Here is a 25,988-nt window from a genome sequence, read left to right as displayed (position 1 = left end):
CCTAGTGGTTAAGTTCCATACGCTCCGCTTCGGCTACCCGGGTTCGGTCTCCGGGCGTGGACCTACACCACCCATCGGCAACAGCCACCCACATACAAAATAGAGGAAGACTGGCGCAGATGTTAGCTTAGGGTGAATCTTCCTCAAGCAAAAAGAGGAAGATTAGCAACAGATATTAGCTCAGGGTGAAGGTTCCTCAGCAAAAAAAAAAATTGAGAAATATAGTATTTACTGAATATATGCCTACTGAATGAAAGGAATTGAGGCAAATGAAAATGTGTTAATTGCTAAGGACGTGAGTGAAATTTTTTTTCCTGTGGAAACATTTCTTAGTATTGTCTTAACAATAAACCAGGGGCCGGCCCGGTGGCATGGTGGTTAAGTGTGAGTGTGCTCTGCTTCAGTGGCCCCAGGGTTCGCAGGTTCGGATCCTGGGCACACACCAACACACCGCTTGTCAAGCCATGCTGTGGCTTAAAGTAAAGGAAGATAGGCACGGATGTTAGCTCAGGGCCAGTCTTCCTCAGCAAAAAGAGGATGATTGGCATCGGATGTTAGCTCAGGGCTGATCTTCCTCACAAAAAACAATAAACAAAACTTTGAAAGTCTTTTTCTGTAAACCATCTGACCTTGTGTTCTACCCACAGAAATTTGCTAAATTCACACCGTGTGTCCATTCTCAGTCCACATAGCTTTTCTTCCCTCTTTTCACATCTGGAATGCCAAGTCCTCTGAAATCTCCCAGTTTTATTACTGTAAGTAATGAAATGCCAAGCAGTCTCCTGAATTCCGGGTCACTTGGGTAATATTTTGATGCTTATTTTCAAAGTCCTAGGTTTACATTGGATCATGTTTACTCAAGCCCATTTGAGGACTCCAATTAGTCAAATTTCGCCAGGGCTTATATATTTCCTCCCTTTAGGTTGGCATTTAGTCACCAGAGAAAACACTAAAGAATCTGCATGGATTCATAAAATCTATCATCAATGGAAAAACAACTTGAAGGGCAAGCTCTCCTGATAATTTTCAATCTATGTGTCTTATAGTCAGAAAAGTTATTTTTACCTGTCACCAACTTGGACTGTATGGAAACAGAGACTCTGAGTGGGGCCTAGCAGGAAGAGAGGTTGTGTGTGGGAAGTGGGGAGGGAGATAGGTGTGTATGCTACCAGAATTATGTTCCTGCATGTAACTCAGGGAAGGGTGGAAATTTAGAGCTAGAAAAGACCTTAGCAATGATCTAGTCCATCCCTTTTATTTTACAGACTAAGAAACAAAGGGTAGAAGAAGTTAAATGAGTCGTAGCCCTCAGACAAGGACGCAGGGCACCTTGAAGCCTATTTTAGTGTCCTTTCCTCTATACCACCTATGTATTTTTGAAAATGAATTATTTAGAAAGCTGAAACAGACGAATTCAGGATATAAGCTCTTAATAAATTTCAGGGTTCAGTGACATTGAGATTTTGCCAAAACACTAAAAACCGCCTGAGCCATAAAGGTATTTAAATATTTGCAGAGGCCAGTTTCACTAGGTCTAGTATTTCCTGGGGCACACCTCTCTCGTTTATGTGTCTTAATTAAAAAGTTGAAAAACAAGAAAGTATAAAGATAGGCCATGGGTTCCACATAGACACACATTCAGCTCTTGATCATTCATTCCTCATTCAGCAGTATTTGATGAGCATCTGCTATGGATCAGGCACCATGCCAGGTGCGGGGAATCCGTGGGACAAGGTTCCTGCTCGCTCAGAGCTTACAGTATAGCAGGAAAGACAGTGTGCTAAAGCAGTAATTATGGTAAAGTGTGTTGAGTGTAAAAATCGAGGAAATACCACATTCCATGGATTTATCCCTGGAGAATAATTAAAGCTATTTCTCTTCTGTTATCAACATATTTCTGGGCTGTCTCCTTATACCGTCATTTGAGTTCCCCAAACACGAATTCTTTTCAATAAAACAAGAAACATTTACTGAGCACCTACTGGTGTGCCCTATATTGTGTGAACATCTGCAAGAGAACTCCAAGGTAAATTAGCAATTTAAACATCATTCTAAACGAGGACAAAGTTATTTCGGATTACATATGCCTGATAAATTTAGTACCACTTGACAGCACAGATGATGTGGAAAAATAATTTGATATATCTTGAAACTTTAGGCTCCCAGGTTTTTATAGTATTCTTAACTGCTTTTGTCAGCAAGATCAGAACCCCCTGATCATTTGCAGAGCGCTGGAAGGCTCCACCGATTCCCCAGCAGAGATCTGAATGAATCCTATCCATCCTTAAAAGCGCCAGCTCAGAGCGCTGCACCCTGAACGTTTCCGCGTACATCTTTCGCCCCTCCTCTCTTCCCTTACAGATCATGCATTTATATAGCGTTTAGCATATAAAGTTTTCAATATTGACTTTGTTTATGTAAGTCTTTCCCTAACCTAGATGGATCGTTAAGGAAAAGACTGTGAATCGCCATTCCCCGATGCTATCACCTTAAGAGGCGGTCACCTAAAATCCGTACATTCATCAGAGAAACAAATTCCACTCGTAAATGTAGGGAATTGCCTCATTAACCTTGGGGCCCTATTTCCCTCCCACTCGCAGCAATCGGTTTATTCCATGGGGTGGAGAAGGAAGCCAGGCTGGCTGGGTGGGAAGGGAATGGCGTCAGTGTGAGGTCACGCCACATTGTCCCGAATGCCATCTCCACGCCGCAGGGACATTAACTCAGGATCGAGGGATGCAGCTGGAGGAAAGATAGAGACCCAAGTCGCGCAGTCTACACGCAAAAAAGAGGGCAGGATAGAGAACAAAGCGGGGAACCTCGCCAGGCGTGACAGGACACCTGAGCGCCAGCAGCCAGCGCCCGCAGAGAGGGAAAGTGGGGAGGGGGGAGCCACGCCGAGGCCGGCAGGATGGGGCGGGACTTCCGGAAGCCATTTGCCTGAGTGGCAGGGGAACCGGAAGTGGGGGTGCTGCCGCTGGTGCTGGGGCCGGAGGAGGGACGCGCCGGAGCGGGGCCGCCGGGACTGAGCGAGCGACAGACGCGCCACCCGCCGACGCCGCAGCCGCTTGGGGCCCGCACGGACCCTCTGCCTGAGTGAGTGCATCCAGGGTCGCGGGGACCCGGTGGCTCAGAAGTGGGGTTGGACGGGCTGCGATGTGTTATTGTGAGAGGCCCGCGACCTCCCCTCCCCCACCCGCCGGGCCCCTGCCCCCGCGCCGCCACCCCCTGCCGACCTTGGGGGGCCTCGTGCGCGCGCGCTTTCTCTGCGCACCCGGCGTTGGTTTCCCAGCCGACAGCACTGCCCCGGGCCTCCAGGCCGCTCGGCGTCCCCCGAGAGCCTTTCCCCGGCACCCCACCCCCAAACCTGTCGCCTCCTCTGCGCTGGCCGCCTGCTCCACCCCGCCTTTCCCGGTGGAGGAATGCCGTGGCGGGGCGGGCCGCCCGCCCCTGCCACCCCCCGGAGCAGGCCTCCCGCACCCCAGCCCCTTCGGCCGGTGGTTCGCGCTGCAGGCGCCGTTTGTAGCAGCTCGTCTGCCTCCAGTCTCAGCTGTGACCTTTTCCCTCCATCCCCGACGTTGACCGTCTGACCCTCCTCTCCCCATTCCTGTTGTCTGAGGCCTTTAACGCGGGCCCAGTTACTCTGTTGTGTTTTGACTGAGCACTTTCTCCTCCTTTTGTTGAAGAATTTCAACTCTTTAGGAACTTCTCTGTTTCCTCCCCTAAAGTATTCAAAAATCCATGGACTGTCACGACTCGAACGGGATTATTTCTTAGCGGGCTGTCCGGTCCAGCACCTCATTTTAGAGATGAGGCCCAACGAAGTTGGTGATGTGCCCAAGGTTAACCAGCTAGTTCAGCCTGCCGGTGGGCAGGTTTTCTTAGGTGCTTTTACCTGGTCCATGTCCCTTTACTTACCAGATCAGGACCTTCTGGCCTGCAGGTTTGTGATAGACCCGTTCCATGGTGACTCACTGTTCTGCTTTCCATAGCTCCCAGGCCAGCGTGGCTTTTCATAATCTGTTTACACACCTTAAGAAAGCCAAACAGTTGAAGCTTTAGCCTCTTTTTAGAGCTTATCCACGGAGAAAGGGAAGACCGCTTGGACCCACCTTAGGACCTCATTTTGTACAGCTTTAAATTGGGGGGTGGGTAAAGGTGTGGAGAAAGAGGAAGGGGAAAATGGGGATGCTTGTCTCCCCTGAGCAATTGAGTACTCTTTGTCTTTGATATGCCTCGTGTCTTGCGATTCTGCTCCTGGGCACGTTGTTCTGATATAAAGGTTGCCTCCTTGTGGGGGAGCAAAGGAGGAGTAGGAAATCATTGTGCTTTAATTTGTTGGCTTGGGTATTTGATAAGTTATGGCTGTGCTGGAACCCAGGGACCCAGCCACCAGCCCGCTGAGGCAGGGTATTAGGATGGGGCCCGCCTTCCTCTTCAGAATAACCCTGCCAACTCCCTCTGAAGCAAAATGAAGTCTCAGGTCAGAGTGAAAACACTCTAAATCTTTTCATTCTTAGTGCAACTTTTCCCTTTTGTCTGTTTCCTGGTTAAACTAGAGAAACATCCAGCCCAGCTTGAGAGTTTATAATTCGTTGTTTTTGGAATTGGCTTCTGATTAGACATGCTACACCATGCTGGTATAAGCATCTGGAAATTCTGGTGTTATACTGTCATAGTCCGGGTTACGTACAGAAGATAGAAAATGCAGTTAAAGCAGGAAATGCTGTGCAAGTCGCTTATTCCTCATCTTCCCAAAGAACTCATTTTAATGGACAGTTAAGCTTCCCTCAAATAGAATCTCTCCTGGTATATTAACAAAACGTTTGTTCTTGGGACCTTTATCTCCGTTCTGCTGGGTTTTTCTCACCGAACCTGCTGTTTGTGATCTAAGAAGTGAATGAGGGTCCGGCCTGGTGGCGCAAGCGGTTAAGTGTGCGCTCTCAGCTGCGGCGGCCCAGGGTTCGCCGGTTCGGATCCCGGGCACACACCGACGCACCGCTTGTCAAGCCATGCTGTGGCGGCGTCCCATATAAAATAGGGGAAGATGGGCATGGATGTTAGCCCAGGTCCAGTCTTCCTCAGCAAAAAAAAGAGGAGGATTGGCAGATGTTAGCTCAGGGCCGATCTTCCTCACACACACACACACACAAAAAGTTAATGACTTGCTACATGGGGGAGATTATTATGAATAAAGTGAGATGGGAGTCAATTCCCTCCCTGTTGGTACTTTTTTTTGTCGTGTTCCTGACTACAGCTTCACCATTCTGAATACTGCTATGTTACAGTATTGCTCTTTACCTGAGAGGAAGTCAGAATTACTCAGAATTTTGTGACCTATGATAGTTCCTTATTCATTCTTCATTTTTATTGTAAAGAATACAACAGTTTATCTGACTCCCAAATTATTTGAATCTTCAAAATGCATAGTCCTCTCAGTTGTATATTTCCAGCCTGCTTCTTAGAGGAGATTACATGGGTTTGTGGCTCAATGTTTCTTTTCCTGCTGTTTAAAAATGTTACCAAGCCACAGCCATCAGTAAAACTGAAAGCTACTTTGTATTGTAAGATTTTGATTTGGCAAAATAATACAAAATCCAAGTGTCTGAAGGCACAAAGAAACAAACTTTTGCGCAGATGCTTTGCTCTTGTAGAGGAAGAAGGATGACCTTATATTCATAAAGAGGAAAAAAAAGACCAACTGATTAGGAATATTTTGCAATCTTCTCCCGGTTCTGCCTACCTGGTAGCTTCAGATCAATGACATTTTGTTCCTCAGTTTCTCTCTATATATAGCTTTTTTATTTTGCCCGGGAAGAAATTTAGGACTGAGATGGAAGTATTTTGCTCAGGGTATCAGAATGCCATTAAATTAGGGTCTTACTAGTAGAAGATATAAGTGAATTGACTTAGTAAATTAGAATTTATCATTGTTTCATATATAGAGCATTCTGTATAGAGCCTAATGGCCTTTGCTCAAGAGTAGTAGGCTTTGGAGTGTGTCACTTCGAGTTCAAATCCCAGCTCTCCATATCACGGAGCAGCTTCCTTAAATCTCACTGAGCTTCAGTTTTAGCACAGTGTCTTGCAAATAGTAAGTTCTTAATAAATCTTAATAGCAATTATTATTTTAGATCAGTTGTTTACCTGTTGGGCAAACTGTGAAAATTCATGTCTGAAAATTGAATCATAGATCTAAAGAGATCTTATAGCTTATGAGACCATTGGTCTTGAAAGTAGAGTATGTGCACCCCCCAGGGGTGGTGGATAAGATGATCCATTGGAATACAGGAAAAAATTTAGAACTACCTTTTAAATTTATTTTTTATGTAAAAAAAGAAAAAAAACCTCAACTTATATTTAATATACAGATCAACAATAATTTACATGTTTAATTTATAAATAAATATACGTATATTGGGGCCGGCCCCGTGGCTTAGTGGTTAAGTGCACACGCTCTGCTGCTGGCGGCCCGGGTCCAGATCCCAGGCGCGCACCGATGCACCGCTTCTCCGGCCATGCTGAGGCCGCGTCCCACGTACAGCAACTAGAAGGATGTGCAGCTATGACGTACAACTATCTACTGGGGCTTTGGGGGGTGGGGAATAATAATAAATAAAATTTAAAAAAATATACGTATATTGGGGTGCATTTCAAAAAGATTTTGAAACCTTAAAAAATGTTTGAACCCCACTAATCTGGACCAGTCTTTACTCATATGCTTTAGTTCACATTTTGCTTTCCTGTTAGGTGTTCACCTAGCCTCTCTGAATCTCCATTGGAGGAATCTACCTTGTGAGACAGACCATGTCATTCTGTAGTCATATTCGCTAGAAATTTGTCTCACTGTACATTCCATCCAGTGGCCCTGTCTTCCTATTTGGGGACATGCAAAATAAGCCTGACATCTCTTCCTTGTAATCTTTGAATACTTGGACAGCTATTTATGTCCCTGTCTTCCTCTTCTCCAACCAGTTTTTCTACAGATTAGAAACATGCCCATTTCTTTCAACCATGTCTAATATGACAGGTTTTCAAATTTCTCACAATCTTGGCTCCTTTCCTCTACACGCTCTCCAGTTTGTCAGAATTCTTTTTAAGTTTTTCAGCAAGATCTGGACATGATATCCCAAGAACTGAAATGAGGTTGAAGTGTCTGCATTTAGTCTTTAAGTGGTGAGGGATGTATTTGAATACATATATTATGAAGGCGTCTCATGTTCGGTTTGTCACCCTTGTTCTTGAAACAATCCCCGGGAAAAGTACTTTCCACTTTCCATATAGTAAGAGTCGGACAGATTATTTCTCTCCTTTTCAGTAGTGATCTCTCAATTAAGTCTGTCTTAACTTTTTTTTTTTTTTTTTTTTTTTGGTGAGGAAGATCAGCCCTGAGCTAACATCTGCCAGTCCTACTCTTTTTGCTGAGGAAGACTGGCCCTGGGCTAACATCCATGCCCATCTTCTCCACTTTATATGGGACGCCGCCACAGCTTGGCTTGACAAGCGTTGCGTCAATGCGCGCCCGGGATCCGAACTGGCGAACCCCGGGCCACCGCAGCGGAGCGTGCGCACTTAACCGCTTGCGCCACCGGGCCGGCCCCAAGTCTGTCTTAACTTTTGCGTCAAAAATACCTAACGTTATGTTTTTCCAGGTGGGAAAAGAAATGAAAATAAACTAATGAGATGGTTGGGTTTTTAAAATCTATTTAAAAAGTTAGGAAATAGACTTTTTCAATTAGTGAGTGGAAAATGGAGCTGTTTGTTGCTATATTTCTTTCTATTGTATGTCTAATTCTGAAATCCTTAAGATGGGAAAGTTGGTTGCCCCTTGCCTGTCTTAAGGCCAATAGAGCTGGTTGATTAGCAGGGAAGAAAGGTGCTTTTTAAATTAACACTTTTATTAAGCACCATGTCAGATTTAACCTGAATAGCCAGAGTAAATCTAGAATTGAACTTAGACCCGAAGAAACTTTTATGTAGAAGGTATAGAATGTTTTATTGGTTCAAAAACAAAAGCAAAACCCCAAAATTAAATGTTTCTGTATGGCTATTTGTTTTAACCCCTTTAATCATTTTTTCTTTTTCCTTTATGCATCTTTTAATTTTTCCATAGCTGTCTTAGACAATGAAACCCCAAACAGATACCATAGTCTGCTTGGAGCTATACAGATTCATCTTACAGTTCTTCCCAGTTGTTGCATTTTACATTGATGTCTTTAGCTCCATGTAGTATGTCTTTTGGGTGGAATGGTTAGATATAAGGCCCACTTTAGGGAGTCAGCATGAACTGGTTTGTGATCAGTGAGACAGATGTGACATTATTGGGGTCAGGCAAATCTAATTTCAGTCACTCACTGCACAAATTACCCAAATTGTCTGATGCTCGTTTTCCTCATTTTGCAGTACTTTTGTGAGGATTGGAGGTGGTATATATAAAACATAGCATCTATAGTCATTCATAAATAGCTATTATTTTCTGATAGTTGCAAATTTTAGTAATCTAAAGAAATATATACACAGGATGTGGATGGTATTTTACGTCTTTTGTCAGATATGGGCTTAACCCAAAGCCTAACTTTTTCTTTAGAGCTAATGTCTTTTAGAACTGAGCTAATTTGTTTTCATAATTAGTGATAAAATTGTTTGCTTCTGTAAGTTATTTTTCATGAATGAAGGTATGCTTTCATGCTTAGGGCTTGTTAAGTTCTGATTCTCAAAAACTACTACCTTGGCAATCCAGCATGTCTTGTTTACTCAGTAAATGCTTATTGATGAGTATAACTCAATCCTCTTTCCGAGAAAGCTTAGCTGTGCTTGAGGATGGCAAAGGAAGGAAAAAGATACAGAGTATGGCCTCCTTTTCTATAAGCCACAAAACTGCAAGTTTTTCTCATTTTCGTCATCCTTTGCATTTGCCAAGTGATGTCTTGAGCCTGATATCTCTAGTATGTATTCTCCAGAGTTGGATGAAAACAGTCTGGTTTCTTACTTGTCTTTCTAGAAGGTTGGCATTTTTGACTTTTCTGAATTTCACTTATTCCTCCTTCTCCACTATCCAGTGCAGTATTTGGGCTCATCACTAATCACATTTTCTTAGTAGAGACCTGTCAAAAATAAAAATACTTGGGGCTGGCTCTTTAGCACAGCTGTTAAATGCACATGCTCCGCTTCGGCAGCCTGGAGCTCAAAGGTTCGGATCCTGGGGGTGCACTGATGCACACTGCTTGTCAAGCCTTGCTGTAGCGTCGTCCCGTATAAAGTAGAGGAAGATGGGCACGGTCGTTAGACCAGGGCCAAATCTTCCTCAGCAAAAAGAGGAGGATTGACATTGGATGTTAGCTCAGGGCTGATCTTCCTCACACACACAGGAAAAAAAATAGTAAATGTTTGTGAGAAACCAGTGCCAAAGCCCATGACTAGTTTTATCATAATCTGTGGTACAGTTGTTTGTGTGATGTGTAGTAACCAGTGGATTCTAATCATTGCTGTAGTAATTCTTCAGTGTAACTCTAGCAGCCTAAAAGACTCTAGTACAGATTTTATTGAACTATGTGTCTGATTCCTTGTGTCATTTGGTCCTTACAGTAACATGTAATCATGACAAATTAATATAGATGTGGAGTGTATACTTAGAGCAGATTTTTTAAATGGAATGCACTGTTCCTAAATGATATTCAATGATGCTAGGTATTTTTGGGACTTAAGCAGTCATGTCCTGGAACTCTTCTCTGCTGAAAATAAACTCTAGTTGTTTGTTTCTAGGCAAAACCACAGTGGAACTTAAATTATTATTTAAAACCTGACATGTAAGATTTAAGTAAGTGGTAACAAATAAATATTCCTGGTAATGAATGAAACATGACATAGGCATTTTTTTCCTCAGGTATAGAATGAGCCAGGGAGACTCAAACCCAGCAGCCATTCCACATGCAGCGGAAGATATTCAAGGAGATGACAGGTGGATGTCTCAGGTAAAAGGAAGTACACGTATATTATTCACATGAGATGAGTCTCTTCAATTTTGAGAGTCTTTTGACCAAAGCTGCAAAGGGGTGTTTTTAATGGTCAACAAGAATTTATTACTGTAAATAAAAATCTAACATTGGAACGTCATGCCTAGTCACCATCTAATGTTGGAACTTGAGGACTATTTTCAAAGCATGATAATTGCCTTCTGTTAATTTTAAAAGATAACAATGTCTCTACAGTATTCTTTTTTAAGTTTTTTTAATTTTGAAGTAATTTCAAAATTATACAAATATTACAAAAATTTGAGAAAGAACATCTATTCTTCATCTAGACTTATCAATTGTTAACATTTGCCACATCTACCTAATTATTACGTTTGTATCTATTTGTATATGTATATAGCAACATAATGTATTTTATGAACCATTTGAGAGTAAGTTGCAGTTATCATGCCCCTTCACCCCTAAATATTTCTGTGTTTTCTAAGAACAGAGACGTTTTCTTACATAACTACAGTATAGTTATTAAAATCAAGAAATTTGACATTGATATACTGTTACCTAACCCAAAAACCATATTCACATTTCTCCAGTTGTCCCCATAATGTTCTGCCCAGTCTAGGATCACACATTGCATTCAGTTGTCGTATCTCTTTATTCTCCTTTAATCTGAAACGTTTCTCAGCCTTTGACTGTTGACATCGACAGTTTAAAATAGTATGGGCCATTTATTTTATAGAATGTCCCTCAGTTTGAGTTTGTCTTTTTCCTCATACTCATTTTTCAGATTGTGTGTTTTTGGCAGGAATATCAGTGAGTGATGTCTTCAGTGCATCACGTAGAAGGCACGTGATTTTGGTTTGTCTCGTTGCTAATGTTAACTTGGATCACTTGGTTAACAATGGTGTTGGCCTAAACCAGTTCTTATTTAGTTATCATAGAATGGACTCATGGGTTCTTATTTTATTCAGTGGGGTATAGTCCGTTGTAATTTTGAAGCTCAGATTGCCCAGATTTAGCAAGTAGGAATCCCTTCATGCTGGCCCCTTTGTCTTCTTGATGTCTCTCATTGTTTTTTTAGCCTTTTATTTTCTTTTCTATATTTTCAGCTTCCTTTTAATAAACTGTTATCACTTAAAAATAACTCTATTTAACCTTTGTCTATTTGTTTCCAACCATATTACCTCTTTGAAGTAATAAGTTCTATGTGATTTTAAGTCCCCCAAGTTTCGTGTTTTAGTATTTAGTCTATTTATACTCTTCATAATTGTATAGTGTTCTCTTTCTGTTTCTCTCTCCCCAGACTTAAAGAGCAGTCTACCAACTAGCTTATTTTGAGTGGTAGGTAGTTTTTTTTCAACTGTAGCCATATGGATCAGCTACTTGGTTATTTTTACTTAATCTTTCTCATTTGTTTATATCTTTTAAAAATATTATGAAATATTTTGAGCATCTGTGTATTTGCCACTCACCCTAAAAAAATAAAACATTGCTAATAGAATTGGTGTTCCCTATACAAGTCTCATTGATCACATTTCTTTCTTTCCTACCTCCCTCCCCCAAGCCAGTATCCTAAATTTTTTTTCATGAATTGACATACTTACACATATAATCTCTAAACAATATATATAGAATTTTTGCATATTTTTAAAGTTTATGTAAATAGTGTCTTTCTGAATGTATTTTTCTGCAGTATATCATATGTGTTAAAAGTGTAGCTGTAGTTTTTAAATAGTATTCTCCTGCTCTATATGATAATACCACAGTGGATTTGTCCGTTTTCTCATTGATGGACATTTAGGTCATTTATAACTTTATTAAAATTAGTAACTAAAACTAGATGCGTTTGTTGTTCCTAGCGTAATTTAGCAAGCTTTAAATAATTAGCACTGACTGGAAAAAAATTCGTCAAACGGAAGAAAAACAGATACGACTATTTAAAATGTTTTTTAAAACTTGGATGATATGGAAGGACCGACTAACTTTACTAAATATTAAAATGTATTACATGCCCAGATCTTGGTTTTTAAATACGTTTCTCCAGTGAAAGGAACCAGGGTTCCTTGGAGAAATGATTGAGTCTACATCTGGAACAAAGAAAATAAAAGATGAGCCTGGAGCATCTTGTAGTGCAAGAAGCAAAGAAGTACTCAAAAAAGAAAAGGAAAAAAAAATGGATGGCAAGAATATCGCTGAAGTGATGTGTCCTCAGTGCATCACATAGAAGACATGTGATATTGGTTTGTCTCATTGATGATGTTAACTTTGACCACCTGCACCCAAAGTGCAAGGTTGGAAAATTTGAGCAGTGCAATAAATGATGATATTGGTTTATAAGTCAAAGAGTAAAATAAATATTCATGAATCCCTTCTGCTTTAAATAAGTGATTGGATGAATTACATAAATAGAGGAGAAGGGAGAAATCTTCCTTAGAGAATAATTTTAGTTAATAAATGTAAAAGGAAGGAGGGAAAAGAAACTCATGATTAGAATACCACAGTAATAATTACTGCAGGCAAGATCCATTGCTGAATACTAAAATTAGTGGCCACAACTTTAAGGAGAAACAGTATATTTGCCTAGCCTCCAAATATCTCCCTGTGAATTACTTTGGTGATTTTACATGCGACCCCATATTTTTTGATACCCCCTCCCTCCAGGAGGTGGAGCTTAATTCCCCCCACTCTTAGTGTGGGCTGGATTTAGTGTGTCGCTTCTTTTTCTTTTTTGTGAGGAAGATCAGCCCTGAGCTAACATCCATGCCAATCCTCCTCTTTTTGCTGAGGAAGATTGGCCCTGGGCTAACATCTGTGCCCATCTTCCTCCACTTTATATGGGACGCTGCCACAGCATGGCCTGACAAGCAGTGCCTTGGTGTGCGCCTGGGATCTGAACCCCGGGCCACCAGCGGCGGAGCGTGCACACTTAACAGCTACGCCACAGGACTGGCCTTAGTGTCTCGCTTCTAACAAATAGAGTATGGAAAGGAAAAATAATAACTTTATGGTGGAGAACCTGGCCAGCACCACCCTAACTAAGTGATCAATGTTAACATCACCAGTAATAAGTCATGTTGATGTCATGTACCCCCTGATATGATACAACGAGGGCACATCACCTCTGTGGTGGTCTTTCAAAAAGATCCATAACCTCTGTCTACTCATGAGAAAACATCAGACAAACCCAAATAGCGGGACATTCTCCAGAACACTTGACCACAGTTAAACGTGTCAAGGTCATGAAAGACAAGGAAAGACCAAGAAACTGTCCCATTTGGAAGAGACTAAGGAGACACGTAGAGCAAACGCAACGTGATATCCTGGACTGGTTCTGGGAACAGAAAAAGGACATTAGTGGAAAAGCTGCCGAGATCTGAATAAACTGTGTTTTAGTTGATAGTATTTACCAATGTTAATGTCTTAGTTCTGACAAATGTACCATGCTTACGTAAGATGTTACCGCTGGAGAGAGCTGAGTGAAGCATACATGGGAATACTTTACTATTTTTGCAGCTCTTTTGTACATCTAAAATTATTTCAAAACAAAACATTAAAATAAAAAAACAATCATGATTAAAACAAGTATTGAAGTGACACTCAATACTACCCATGAAGTATTGCCAAAATATCAAACCCTAATCTAGACTTGACTACCACGTATCAGGAAACACTTGGAACAGATGAACATGTTGACCACTACCTCAGGGATGCAATCAACAAAATCCAGACTGTGGAGATTCTGTAGGTCAAACAGTCATATTCCTTAAAAAATAAGTTTGGGAGGTGGTGGCAGAGGGAGGGGGAACCTGTAGATTAAAAGAAATTTAAGAGACAGATTGTGTGGATCCTGATTTAAAAAAAAAACTATGCTTTTGATGGTGAACACCACGTAGACTATACAGAAGTCGAAATATAATATTGTACACCTAAAATTTATATAATGTTTTAAACCAATGTTACCTCACTAATTTTAAAACGTAAAAGTTTTACAACATTGAATTTGAACACTGGTTATTTGTTGATATTAAAGAATTGCTATTAATTTTGAGGGAATAGAATTGGTACTGTGGTTATATTTTTTTAAAGGCTTTTTAAAGAGTTACATACTGAAATATTTATACATGAAATGTTAAATCCTCAATTTGCTTTAAAATAATCTGAGGATGGGGGGCCATAGTTTGGGGAATGACTGAAGTAATAGTGGCCATCAGTTAGATGATTGCTGTAGCTAGTGATGGGTATGTGGAGATTCATTGTTAATCTCTACTTTTGTGTGTTTGATATTTCTCATAAGAAAAAGTTTTTTTTAAGGGTGATAATTGAGAGACTTGACTATAGACAAATTTAATACCAATCGCATCAGGGGCCGGCCCCGTGGCTTAGCAGTTAAGTGCTCCAGCTCTGCTGCTGGGGGCCCAGGTTCTGATCCCGGGCGCGCACCGACGCACCACTCGTCCGGCCATGCTGAGGCCGGGTCCCACATACAGCAACTAGAAGGATGTGCAGCTATGACATACAACTATCTACTGGGGCTTTGGGGAGAAAAAGGGAAAAAAAGGAGGAGGATTGGCAATGGATGTTAGCTCAGGGCTGATCTTCCTCACAAAAAAAAAAAAAACGCATCAAAACATATTAATCAGAAAAAGAAAGCTCAGCAGCAGAGTGACGAAAATATTTGCAGTAAATATTACAGATGAAGTATTGATATTTTTTGTTATATTATCAATAAAAATATCCTCAAGTTACCACTAGATAAGTATCTCAAACATGACAGGAAGTGTTCAACTTTTTGTTTCCAAAAAGTACAGATTAAAACAATGGGAAGAGAAAGGAGGGAGAGGGAGAGAGAAGTATTAATATTCAGTGCAGTTGCAAGTACAGTAAAACCAGTTCTGATGCATTGCTGGAGTCAGTATAGGTATAGCCCTTTTGTTAAGAATTTGAAAGTATATCCAAGATCCATGAAAGTGTTAATTCCCTTTGACCTAAGAATTTCCAACATGTAAAAAATAAATTATGCGTGAATTTCTTCATCACAGTAAATAGGCTACTGGCAAGGCTATCAATAGGAAAAAGAGCTAAAATAAAGGGTGTGTCAACAGGTGCATTCAGTAGGATATTATATGGCTGTTAATTATGGTTATGAAAATTATGTAGCTGCATAGAAAAATATTTCTAGTATAATGTTAAGTGCAGTTATAATGGCTGCTGGTTATTGAGTACCTACTGGGTGCCATCCAAAAGCTGGGCCCCTTTCATAGGACTCTCATCTTCACAACTCGAGAGCAGAGCTGCCAGCAGATGTGAAAAGCAAGACACAGATTATGTGCTTGCTTAAGGTCACTGGACTAGGAAGAATTCTAGGACAAGCTAGAATTTGAACATAGGTTTTTCTGTCCCCAGAACCATTGTGCCAGAAGGAGGTGTACATAATGATTCAACTATGTTAAAAGGGGGGGGGGGGCATGTGAAAAAATAGCGAGAAAATACCCCCAAATGGTAACAGGTACTGAGTTAAGATGGTAGGATTATAGGTGTTTTGTTTTGCTCTTTTCTATTTTTCCAACCTTATTGCAACTACTGTTATACTTAAAAAGAAAATGTAGAGTACTCGAATCTTTAGAACAGCAGAGCTTAAATTCCAAGACATTCTATAAACATGAGCTATTTTTCTGGTATTGGGAGGTAGTTGGTACTGTAGGACACACAGTAGAGAGTTAATATGATGTGAAAGTGCACATACTCATTAGCTTAAGTTTTATTCTTGCTCATCTTATCCCTTCAGTTAAAAACTGAAACAACGGCAGTTTTTCAAAAAATTTATTTACAAAAGACATGGATGTAAGAAAAAAGAAAAAGCTATCTCAAATTCTATCACCCCAAGAGGAGCTCTTTTAGTAAATTGTCAGATTATTTCTAGAAGTATTTTTGTATTTTCACCTATAGCAGATGAATATCTCAGTTTCACCAGTGTCATCTGCACTGCTATTACCAGTAGAAATACTTAAATAGTTAACTCTATCTTAATTCCTAGGGGAAGCATAATTGAATATAGAGTTTGAGAAAAAGAAACAAGGTTCAGACTTTTCCCTAGAACTGGGTTAGAAACCTGTTACCTAAAGCATCATGTAAATTTGTTTCAGAGATGAATATAAAAATTTAAACTACATCCTTTAGCATCGATGGGTAAAATCCATTTTAAAAAGTTGTGGGCCCGGCCCCATGGCCGAGTGGTTAAAGTTGCGTGCTCTCCACTTCGGCGGCCCAGGTTCACGGGTTCGGACCCCGGACGCAGACCTGCCCCACTCACCAGCCATGTTGTAGCAGTGTCCCACATATAAAGTAGAGGAAGATTGGCACAGTTGTTAGCTCAGGGCTAATCTTCGTCGAGCCAAAAAAGAGGAGGATTGGCAACCAATGTTAGCTCAGGGCGAATCTTCTTCAGTAAAAAGTAAATAAGCGTCTTGTGCCTTTAGAGCAGAGAGAAGCATTTCAGGACTAGGCCACCAATGCTTATAAATTTGGATTAGACTGAAAAGGCTTGAGTCCTAGTTTGCCAATGTCTCACGTTTGGAGGTTAACAGACATTTTCAAAGGCCATATTAAAAATATCCAAATAAAATACATGCCTCTTGATTAGATCCTAGTTCAAAAAATAGATATCTAATACTTTATCCAACTCTTAGAACAACTGGAAAGATTGAATATGGACTGAATATTAGGTGTTATGGGATTATTGTTCATTTTCTTAGATGTCATAATGGTTTTGTGGTTTTATAGGACACTGTTATTACACTTAGAAGATGCACGCTGAAATATTTAAGGGTGAAGAATCACAGTGTTTGCAGCTTACCTTCAGGTGGTTCAGCACACATACACACAGATAAAGCAGATACGGGAAAATGTTACTGTTGAAGATAGGTGGAGGACGTACAGGTGTTCATTGTACTACTGTAACTTTTCTCTCTGAAATTTTCTTTAAAAAGGTTTGAGGAAAAGATATAAACTTTTAAAAAAACACATTAAACGTATTTTTCTGTTCTGGTTTCAGTTGCATTCCAGTTTTCTTGAGCATACTAGAATGATCAGTATGGTAAGGGTGGGAAGAAAGTTCCAACAGTTAATTGCGGATCGAGAGGAATCAGCTTTAGGAACAGACCAAATAGAATGTTCAACAACAGAGTAACTGGTTGGACAACTGTTCTGTCTGAGCCAAGAAGTCTCACAGGAAAAGAAATGCCAGTTTCTGATTTTTCTTTCTTCTTCAAACCAGCACAACAGATTTGTTCTGGACTGTAAAGACAAAGAGCCTGATGTGCTGTTCGTGGGGGACTCCATGGTGCAGTTAATGCAGCAATATGAGGTAAAGGTGTAAGGGGCGAGCATGCTTCTTGGCTACTAATGAAAATCCGTTCATTGCTAACAGACTTTCATTCTGGGCTGAACCTCTAGACTCATTCCTAACACTTTAGAGAAGCTCAAGTTCAAAGTATAAGGGAAATCAGACCTACGTAATGGGGTTCTTTGTGCCACCGAGCACTATGAGGCAAAAAAAAATTAGCATTGCTTGTAACTAAACTCCTTTTGTTGCCTTGGCTTCCAAGAAGCGTCACATTATATTTGTTTGTATTTGTCCTCGTGGTTTTCAATTCTTCTTTTTTGTATTTTACTATTCTCTTGTATTTGCTCATTTATGTTTGTCCTAGTCATGATTCTCAATTCTTATTGTTTGTGTTTTACCATTTTCTTATTTTATGTATTTTTGTAGTGAGCTGTTCTGAATCCTTTGTTAAAATTAGGCATTCTTCCAAGGGAGACTTTAAAGAAAAGATAGCTTTATTTCTTTTTGGCTTCAGCACTCTAAATTTCTTCATCTCGTGTTTCTGCCTTACCCGATTCCTTTAAATGGTTGAATAAAGCGAAAGGAGGGTTTATTGAGTTGGCAATTTAAATATAAATGTTGGTACCTCTTAAGGGGCATCAGGTTGAGTTGGGACTCAGTTCTTGAGCTGAGACCTAATGCTGCTTTAAGAACTGAGTTATACAGTGGCATCTTCAGAGTTCTTTAAACAGTGAGTGGCACACCATTTGCAGTGTTATGTTTGAATATTGTCATTTCAGATGCTTCACAACACATTGCAATTGAGGGATTTTACTTCTCACTAATTTTGGCTTAAATAAATCAAGTTTTTCTGTTTTTAGATATGGCGAGAGCTTTTTTCCCCACTTCATGCACTGAATTTTGGAATTGGGGGAGATACAACGAGACATGTTTTATGGAGACTAAAGAATGGAGAACTGGAGAATATTAAACCTAAGGTGAAATGCTTATTTTTTAAAGAATATCATTAATCTTGAGTCTTTTCAGATAAACTGTCTGAAACGGGTAGTGAAAAGAAAAATTGCTTCTTCTGGGGCTGGCCTGGGGTTCGCAGGTTTGGATCCCGGGCACGGACCTGTGCACTGCTCATCAAGCCGTGCTGTGGCGGCATCCCATATACGAAATAGAGAAGGATGGGCACAGATGTTAGATCAGGGCTAATCTTCCTCAGCAAAACAAAGAGGAAGATTGGCAAAGGATGTTATGTTAGCTCAGGACTGATCTTCATCACCAAAAAAAAAAAAATTGCTGGGGCCGGCCCCGTGGCTTAGCGGTTAAGTGTGCGTGCTCTGCTGTTGGCGGCCCAGGTTCGGATCCCGGGTGCGCACAGATGCACTGCTTGTCCAGCCATGCTTAGGCGGCGTCCCACGTACAGCAACTAGCAGGATGTGCAACTATGACATACAACTATCTACTGGGGCTTTGGGGAAAAAAAGAGGAGGATTGGCAATAGATGTTAGCTCAGAGCCAGTCTTCATCAGCAAAAAGAGGAGGATTGGCATGGATGTTAGCTCAGGGCTGATCTTCCTCAAAAAATAAAAAAATAAAGAGAAAAACTTGTTAAAAGTGCAGCCTCCACCCCAGTGACTCTTCCTTGAATACAACTATGTATTTATACCTATTACACTTCCTTGGGTATTTTTGTTATTTTTTTCTGGAAGATGCTTGTAGTCAGGGAGTCTTGATGACATGAGTTGCAAATATTTTTTGCCAGATTTTTTAGATTTCATTTTATTTTAATTTTTTTTTTTTTACATACAGAGATTTTATTTTTATACAGTTGAATTTACTGTCTTTTTTATATAGTTTCCGGATTTTCAGAGATTAGCTTCCAACTCCATGATGGTGAAAGAACTCTCTCATTTCCTCCTGGTACAGTTTTGCCACTTAAGTATTAATCTCCCTAGAATTTATCCTGATGTGTATGAGGCATAAATCAGTGTTTTAAGACGGTTCCCAGTTGAAGTTATCCAACACCATTTGAGAAGTTCATCTTTCCTTCTTTGATTTTTGAAATAAGATTTTCCTCTAAATAATTGGACATTCCTGGGGCCAGCCTGGTGGTGTAGTGGTTAAGTTCACACATTCCGCTTCGGCAGCCAGGGTTTGCTGGTTCAGATCTGGGGTGCAGACCTACTCATTGCTCATAAAGCCATGCTGAGGCGGTGTCCCACAGAGAAGAACTAGAAGGACCTACAACTAGGATATACAACTAGGTACTGGGGCTTTGGTGAGAAAAAAGAAAAAGGAAGATTGGCAAGAGATGTTGCTCAGGGCCAATCTTCCTCAAAAAAAAGTAAACAAGTAAATATTGGACATTCCTTTATTCCTGGGTATTTATCTTTTTTCCCTTTTTTTCCTTCCCTCAATTATAGGTCATTGTTGTCTGGGTAGGAACAAACAACCATGAAAATACGGCAGAAGAAATAGCAGGTGGAATCGAGGCCATAGTACAGCTTATCAACACAAGGCAGCCACAGGCCAAAATCATTGTATTGGTATGTAGTCTTTGGGTGGCGGAGACCTTGATATCATTAGGTCAGGTGAGGAATCTTTTAGCAATGTGATCGCTCATGAAGGTACAGAATCTTTAGGTGGAGACAGTTTATAATACTCCTGAGAAGCTCTTCTCTGATATATCCCGTTTTCTTACCGGTCTCATCATTTCCCAGACCAGCTGTGGGGTCGTCTTTTATCTGCTCATCCTTGTTTAGAAGTGGAAATCCTCTTTGTTGCCTCAGGTAGCCCTTTTTTTTGACTGCCTTCTGATAATTTTTAAAATTGCTGTGAGACTCATAGTCCTGGGTCTCTCTTTATTAGACTTGGGTTTGGATTAGCTTAGATGTGTTGTTCTGTTCCGCTGTTAATATGTTAAAGGTGGTGTATTTATTAGAATCTCTGAATTCTCTAAAACATTAGAGATTCCATGAGCAAGAAAATGGGTACTTTTCTGTTACCCCTAATGGAAAGTGCCACCCTTTGTAGAATTAAAGCATTAAGTCTTCATGGTCTCAGAGGTAAGCAGCTGTCTATTTCAATGTAAAAGATTACCTGTAGATATTCTTAGCCCAGCTAAAAATGTATGTTTTAGCAAAATCTGATATGTATTCAGTTCTTGAACGAGATATTGATAAGAAGGTAGTCATTTATACAGCAAGCATGTGAGGATCACCACGTACAAGGCACTGTCCTGAGCATACAGAAATGAGTAAGACAGAGTCCCTCTCAAGGAACTCACAGTCTAGTGGATGGACACAACAGGATAAAGAGAGAATTATTATACTGTATGCTGATGGGAGTAAGGGGACTTCTAGTTGAACATCTGAGTTTTGTTTTAAAGAATTCATTGGTCTCCAGACAAATGGGGAAAGGAAAGAAGAGAAAGCATGACAAAGGAAAATCATCTAAGACTTATATATGTATGTGTTTGTTGGGTGAGTGAAGGAAGGTGCTAGAAGAATTTTAGGATTGTCATTGAATAAAGTTTGAGGCTGGCATGGTTAGGAGAACAAGTACACAGCCAGGTCATGTGGGAATTTGTATGCCATGTTAGGAGTTTGGATTTTATCTTACAGGTGCTGGGGAGCCACGTCTTATCTTTTTAGTACATGGTATTAATTTAGTTGTTTATATCTTTCCTCTTGCCAGAAAGGATTACATTGCGGTTAAGAGTCCACCTCTGAAGTACAGTGGCTGTACATAGTAGTTGCTTAGGACATGTTTGTTGCACGAATGTTGCTGAATAAATCCTCCGTAAATATTCTTTGTTTCAACCAGACTTTTTAATTTGATATACAACGGTGTTATCTACAACACTAAAACATTGGCAGTAACCTAAAATAGTCAGCCCCATGGGGGAAGGATTGCATAAGTCATTGACTGTAATAGCACTAATCGTATGACAATTATGCAGACGTGAAAACAGAATTTATGATGTATTTAAATGAAAAGTTGAAATACTAAACAATATGTATATTTTATGTAGAATTACTTAAAAGCATATATGCCATCAGAAAAGAAAATTAAGGGGCCAGCCCAGTGGCGCAAGTGGTTAAGTGCGCGCGCTCCACTGCGGCAGCCCAGGGCTCGACGGTTCGGATCTTGGGCACGCACCAACGCGCTGCTTGGCAAGCCATTCTGTGGAGGAAGATGGGCATAGATGTTAGCCCAGGGCCAGTCTTCCTCAGCAAAAAAAAAAAAAAGGAGAATTGGCAGATGTTAGCACAGGGCTGATCTCCTCACAAAAAAAAAAAAAAAGAAAAATAGTTGTTACATGGTGAAGGGATTAGGAGCTTAATGTTTTTCTTTTATTTTCTTTAACATAATATTTTAGAATTAGTAATTATTATAGGAAAAAAATAACATGGTATACCCTTGATACTAATATATTAAAGAAAATGCTATGCAAATACATAAGCTACTTTTCTCATCCTTGCTTGAAAATCCCATAGGTGTGGTTCCCTGTTCTTGAGGCTTACTTATTCTTTATTGCTTTGTTGCTGTGGTATTCTTTGTAAGTCAAAGCAAAGTATATATTTACTGTTCACTGGCCATCGTTCATGGTTGCTCAGTATATCTCAACCAGACTTTGATATGTCAGCATGGAGGGCTGCTCTTTATTAACTATTAGATGCAGAGTCTTATACTTTTAACAGTCATATAAACTAGAGTTTAGGATTGACCTCATCTATGAAATTTTTGAGACACTTAACAAGGATAGAAGGAGATGGACTAGGGTAGCAGAGTCATAATTCTCTTTTGTAATGATACAGTCACACTATAAATTGGTAATCAAGGCTCCCCAATATTTTGCTGAAAAAAATTTAAAGCAGATATGAACAAGTTCTTTCTTTGGGCATAAATTTTTTTTCTTTTAATAGTAGTTTAGTAGAGGACCTACAGCAATCTGTTTTTGTGAAATAAGACCTCTTACCATACCCTGTAGGAGAAATGAGTGTCAAAATTTTTGCCTGAATAACAATAATTTGCTGTGTGGCGTCATTAGCTATAAACCAACTAAAAGGTTGGGATGTCTGACAGTAATTTTATAATAGGATCAATTATCTGTAAAAGCTATTTCCAGTTTGAGATGATAAAACCTTGCTCTTGCCATATAAGAGCAGGCTTTTATTTACTATAGTAGAAGGACAGACATCTGATTTGTCTGAAAATTATATTAGATCATTAACATATAAGTTAAAAAGGAATTTAGGACACATCTCTGTTTTTTCCTACCAGATGTTATATGGCTCTGATTCATCAAGACAGCATTTGTTCCAGCTTTCTTTCTCATGTTTAGTAGCGTAGGTTTCATGTGGCGTTAATAAATAGATGTGTGTTTGAGCCAGATTGTTCTGATCGCTATATGGAGAATGAATTAAAGGGAAGGCAACACTGGAGGTAGGAAGACCAGTCAGGAGATTTACGTTAATTAAGGTGAATAGTGATAAGTTCCCTAGCCATAGCAGGGAATATACTATATATATAAGTATATAATCAGAATAGAGAAAAAAGAATGGATTAGAAAAATATTTAAGATGTAAAAGCTGAGTAAGTTGATAAATAGGTAAGGTATGTAGGGTGAAAGACTCAGGGATGTTGGAATGACCAATTGATAGAATGTAAGAGGATCATAGCTTGGGGGGAAGATGGTGAATTGCTTTTTGACATGTTAAGTTGGGAGTGCCTCAGAACACTCAAGTTTGGTTCTATAGCTGGATGTTCAGTGTGCAGTTCTGAAGCTCTAGAAGAGATCTGGGCTCAAGTGTTTAGAGTGCGGAGAGTAGTGGGCCAAGGACAAGACCTGAAGAATAGCAAGAATTAAGGGACAGGAGAAGGGAGAGGAACGCATGAACAAACAAGGAATGGTCAGAGAACTTTGATTAAAACCAGTCTAGTCCAGTGTTTCAGAAATCAAAGATGTAAAAAGTGCCAAATGGAGCAGTTGTTACAGGAATATCTGAAATCACAAATAAATAAGTAGAGAAAAACACGTTCTCATCTTATGTTGTTCTCTGCTCTGCCCCAGGGTTTGTTACCTCGAGGTGAGAAGCCCAACCCTTTGAGGCAAAAGAATGCCAAGGTGAACCAGCTCCTCAAGGTTTCCCTGCCGAAGCTTGCCAATGTTCAGCTCCTGGATACAGATGGGGGCTTCGTGCACTCGGACGGTGCCATCTCCTGCCACGACATGTTTGATTTCCTGCATCTCACAGGAGGGGGCTACGCAAAGATCTGCAAACCTCTCCATGAACTGATCATGCAGTTGTTGGAGGAAACACCTGAGGAGAAACAAACCACCATTGCCTGACCGGCTCCCAGCAGTATTAATAGCATCCCAGCTTCCTCAGATCAGTTATATCACTGGCACTACAGAATCCTTCTCTTTCTTAAGGCACTTTGCATTGTAGAATGTTCATGGATGTTCATATCTAGTGTTTGAAGGGGAGGAGGGATTTAAACTGGTCCTGTACATAGGTTTGTTTGACACAGGAGAAAAATTAGCCAAGGAAGATTTGTGTTTAAATTCATTTGAAACCAGAAGGGGACTTTTTAGTTGTATGTGTGACACATTCATTGAATTATCACTGTTTTTCCTAGGACAACATCAAGCCTAAGTACTGAACAAAATGAAGATTCTTTTCTTGGCCTTTCTTTCTATGGATTATGTCATATATAATAATGATCAGAATTGTACCTACTTGGCTTTAAAAGATTTTTTTTCCAGTTTTTAAGTTTCATAATTTAGCCTTTTGTTTTTATTTTGCTTCACTCATCTGTATTCTCAGTGTTTTCTTAACATATAGCGTCAGATTGGACATGCTTGTCCTTCAGATATAGGAGATGCTATAGTTACAAGTGAATTTGTTCCACTCTAAATCTTTTCCATGCTTAGCAGTGAAAAATAGGTTTTGCCCCGTTTGGGGAACTGTAAGGAGGGTATTATTTTTATGCTGCTGATTATCATGTCTATAATAGACCCATGCATGCAGCCTTTCCTCCCTCTTCCCCCTCATCCCTCTTCTTTTTTGGTCCTTGTTGACATTACAAGCTTGGAACACATTTTTGACCTAGGAGCTCTGTTGCTGGAAGTATAAGTCCCCAGCCAGTTACTCTCATGATGATATAATTGATGTGTAACTCATTCTTGTGTGGTGTTCTGTGCTATAGAGTCGGTGTAGTGCTCTCTGTATTCAGAGTTCTGGTTTGTTTTCTTTGTTTTTCCCTTAAAACCTGTTACAGTTTCCTTTTTTAGGAAAAAAAAAATCAGAACTCTATTTCCCATTTCATAGGCCCTGACATTATTTCAAGTTTTATAGTGTCTTAAGGTGTATATTTTATTTTTTTATTGGCTTAGCTTTTCAATTATATCAGTCCAGAAAAATTTGGCCTTTTCTCATGGGAAACAAGTGAAGCTGCTCTTTAGAATAGACGGTCTGCTTGATCCCACCATTTTAGTAAAAAAGAACTAGGTTTATGTAACTTTCAAGATTTCCCCATAATGTATCTTCATCTGTAATTTCTTTCAAGAGAGTTTTTTGTAATCTTAATGGTTTGCTTGAGCTACAAGAACTGCCATTTTAAAAAATAATGGGACACTAGATGGTTTATTGTTCAGTATACCTAAGGAATATGTACAAACTGGATCTACAAACAAAGATTTTAAACTGGACCAGGTGGGTATTGAAGTCATCTGCCAAAGTGTGCTCTGCAGTGATTCTGCTTAACATTCAAGTTCAGTAACCAAGGTACTTGTTTTATGTTCTGCTTGCAAGGCAACTGGCAGTGCTTTTGTGTATCAGAGCGGGGTTGCTGATTTGTGCTAAGAGCCACTTCTGATTGAGAGCGATAGAACTTGGGCTGATTTTTTTTCTTGTCAAGCCTCTTCCTAGGAACTTTTTGTTTGTGTTTTTGTCTTTAAAAAAAATACATTTCTGAATGTATCATGTCTTCATTAACAACAGAAAATACACAAGGTGTTTACTAAACTTGTTTACTATATTAAAATTTCCTTTTTAGTAGCCCAGGTTCTTGAGTTTTTCAAGACAGACTTTTTTCTTAGCTGAAGTGTAATAGTTCTAGGGAGGAGAATTAATTAAGTCACAATTTTGTGTGTGAAAAGACAGTATCCTATCCAGGTCTTTCTCTGTTTGTCAGAAGGTGGGAGTAGGGTCCAAAAAAACCCATTAAGTTACTCCTGCAGCATGCGCTTTTAGCTTCTCTCTTGACTAAGGATCAAATATCCCTTGTGAGCTGGCCTTCAGCTCCTTTGCTTATGTGTATAAACCTCGGATGTTACTACATTTTATATCTACCAGAGCTATTCAAGCAATAGTATTTGAACCACTAGCCTTTTAAATAAAAGTCTGCCCCATTGCTAATGTGCAGGTATGGAGTCCACTTTCATTTCTTGCCAGCTTTCTTTACACTGCTTTAGGGAAAGTGTTCATCTGTTTTTCTTTGACATCCCAGTTTGCTACAGTGACAGAACTTAATGCTTAATCTTTGGATTTCTCATATATATATATACACATATATATGTATATATATATCTACACACACACACACACATATATGTATGTATATAAAAATTTAATGCATTGTTCAAGTGAAATGTCCTAGTTGTCATTGTGATTAAGGGG

The 25,988-nt window shown here is 39.8% G+C and overlaps 1 protein-coding gene across 1 annotated transcript; it reads left to right on the top strand.

Moving 5' to 3' along the window:
• The first annotated feature begins 2,990 nt into the window (after positions 1-2,990).
• PAFAH1B2 (platelet activating factor acetylhydrolase 1b catalytic subunit 2) lies at positions 2,991-25,733 on the top strand. The gene is made up of 6 exons (XM_058545170.1): positions 2,991-3,096; positions 9,884-9,971; positions 17,242-17,331; positions 18,171-18,287; positions 19,725-19,847; positions 23,378-25,733. Exons 2-6 carry the CDS (start codon positions 9,891-9,893, stop codon positions 23,654-23,656), a joined length of 690 nt encoding a protein of 229 aa, XP_058401153.1. The 5' UTR covers positions 2,991-3,096; positions 9,884-9,890; the 3' UTR covers positions 23,657-25,733.
• The last annotated feature ends 255 nt before the right edge of the window (positions 25,734-25,988 follow it).

Source organism: Diceros bicornis, chromosome 7 (genome assembly GCF_020826845.1).
Source record: "Diceros bicornis minor isolate mBicDic1 chromosome 7, mDicBic1.mat.cur, whole genome shotgun sequence".
In the NCBI taxonomy this organism is placed as follows: domain Eukaryota; kingdom Metazoa; phylum Chordata; class Mammalia; order Perissodactyla; family Rhinocerotidae; genus Diceros; species Diceros bicornis.
Note: the sequence above shows the minus strand (reverse complement) of the source record. Positions and strands in the feature narration are given on the sequence as shown.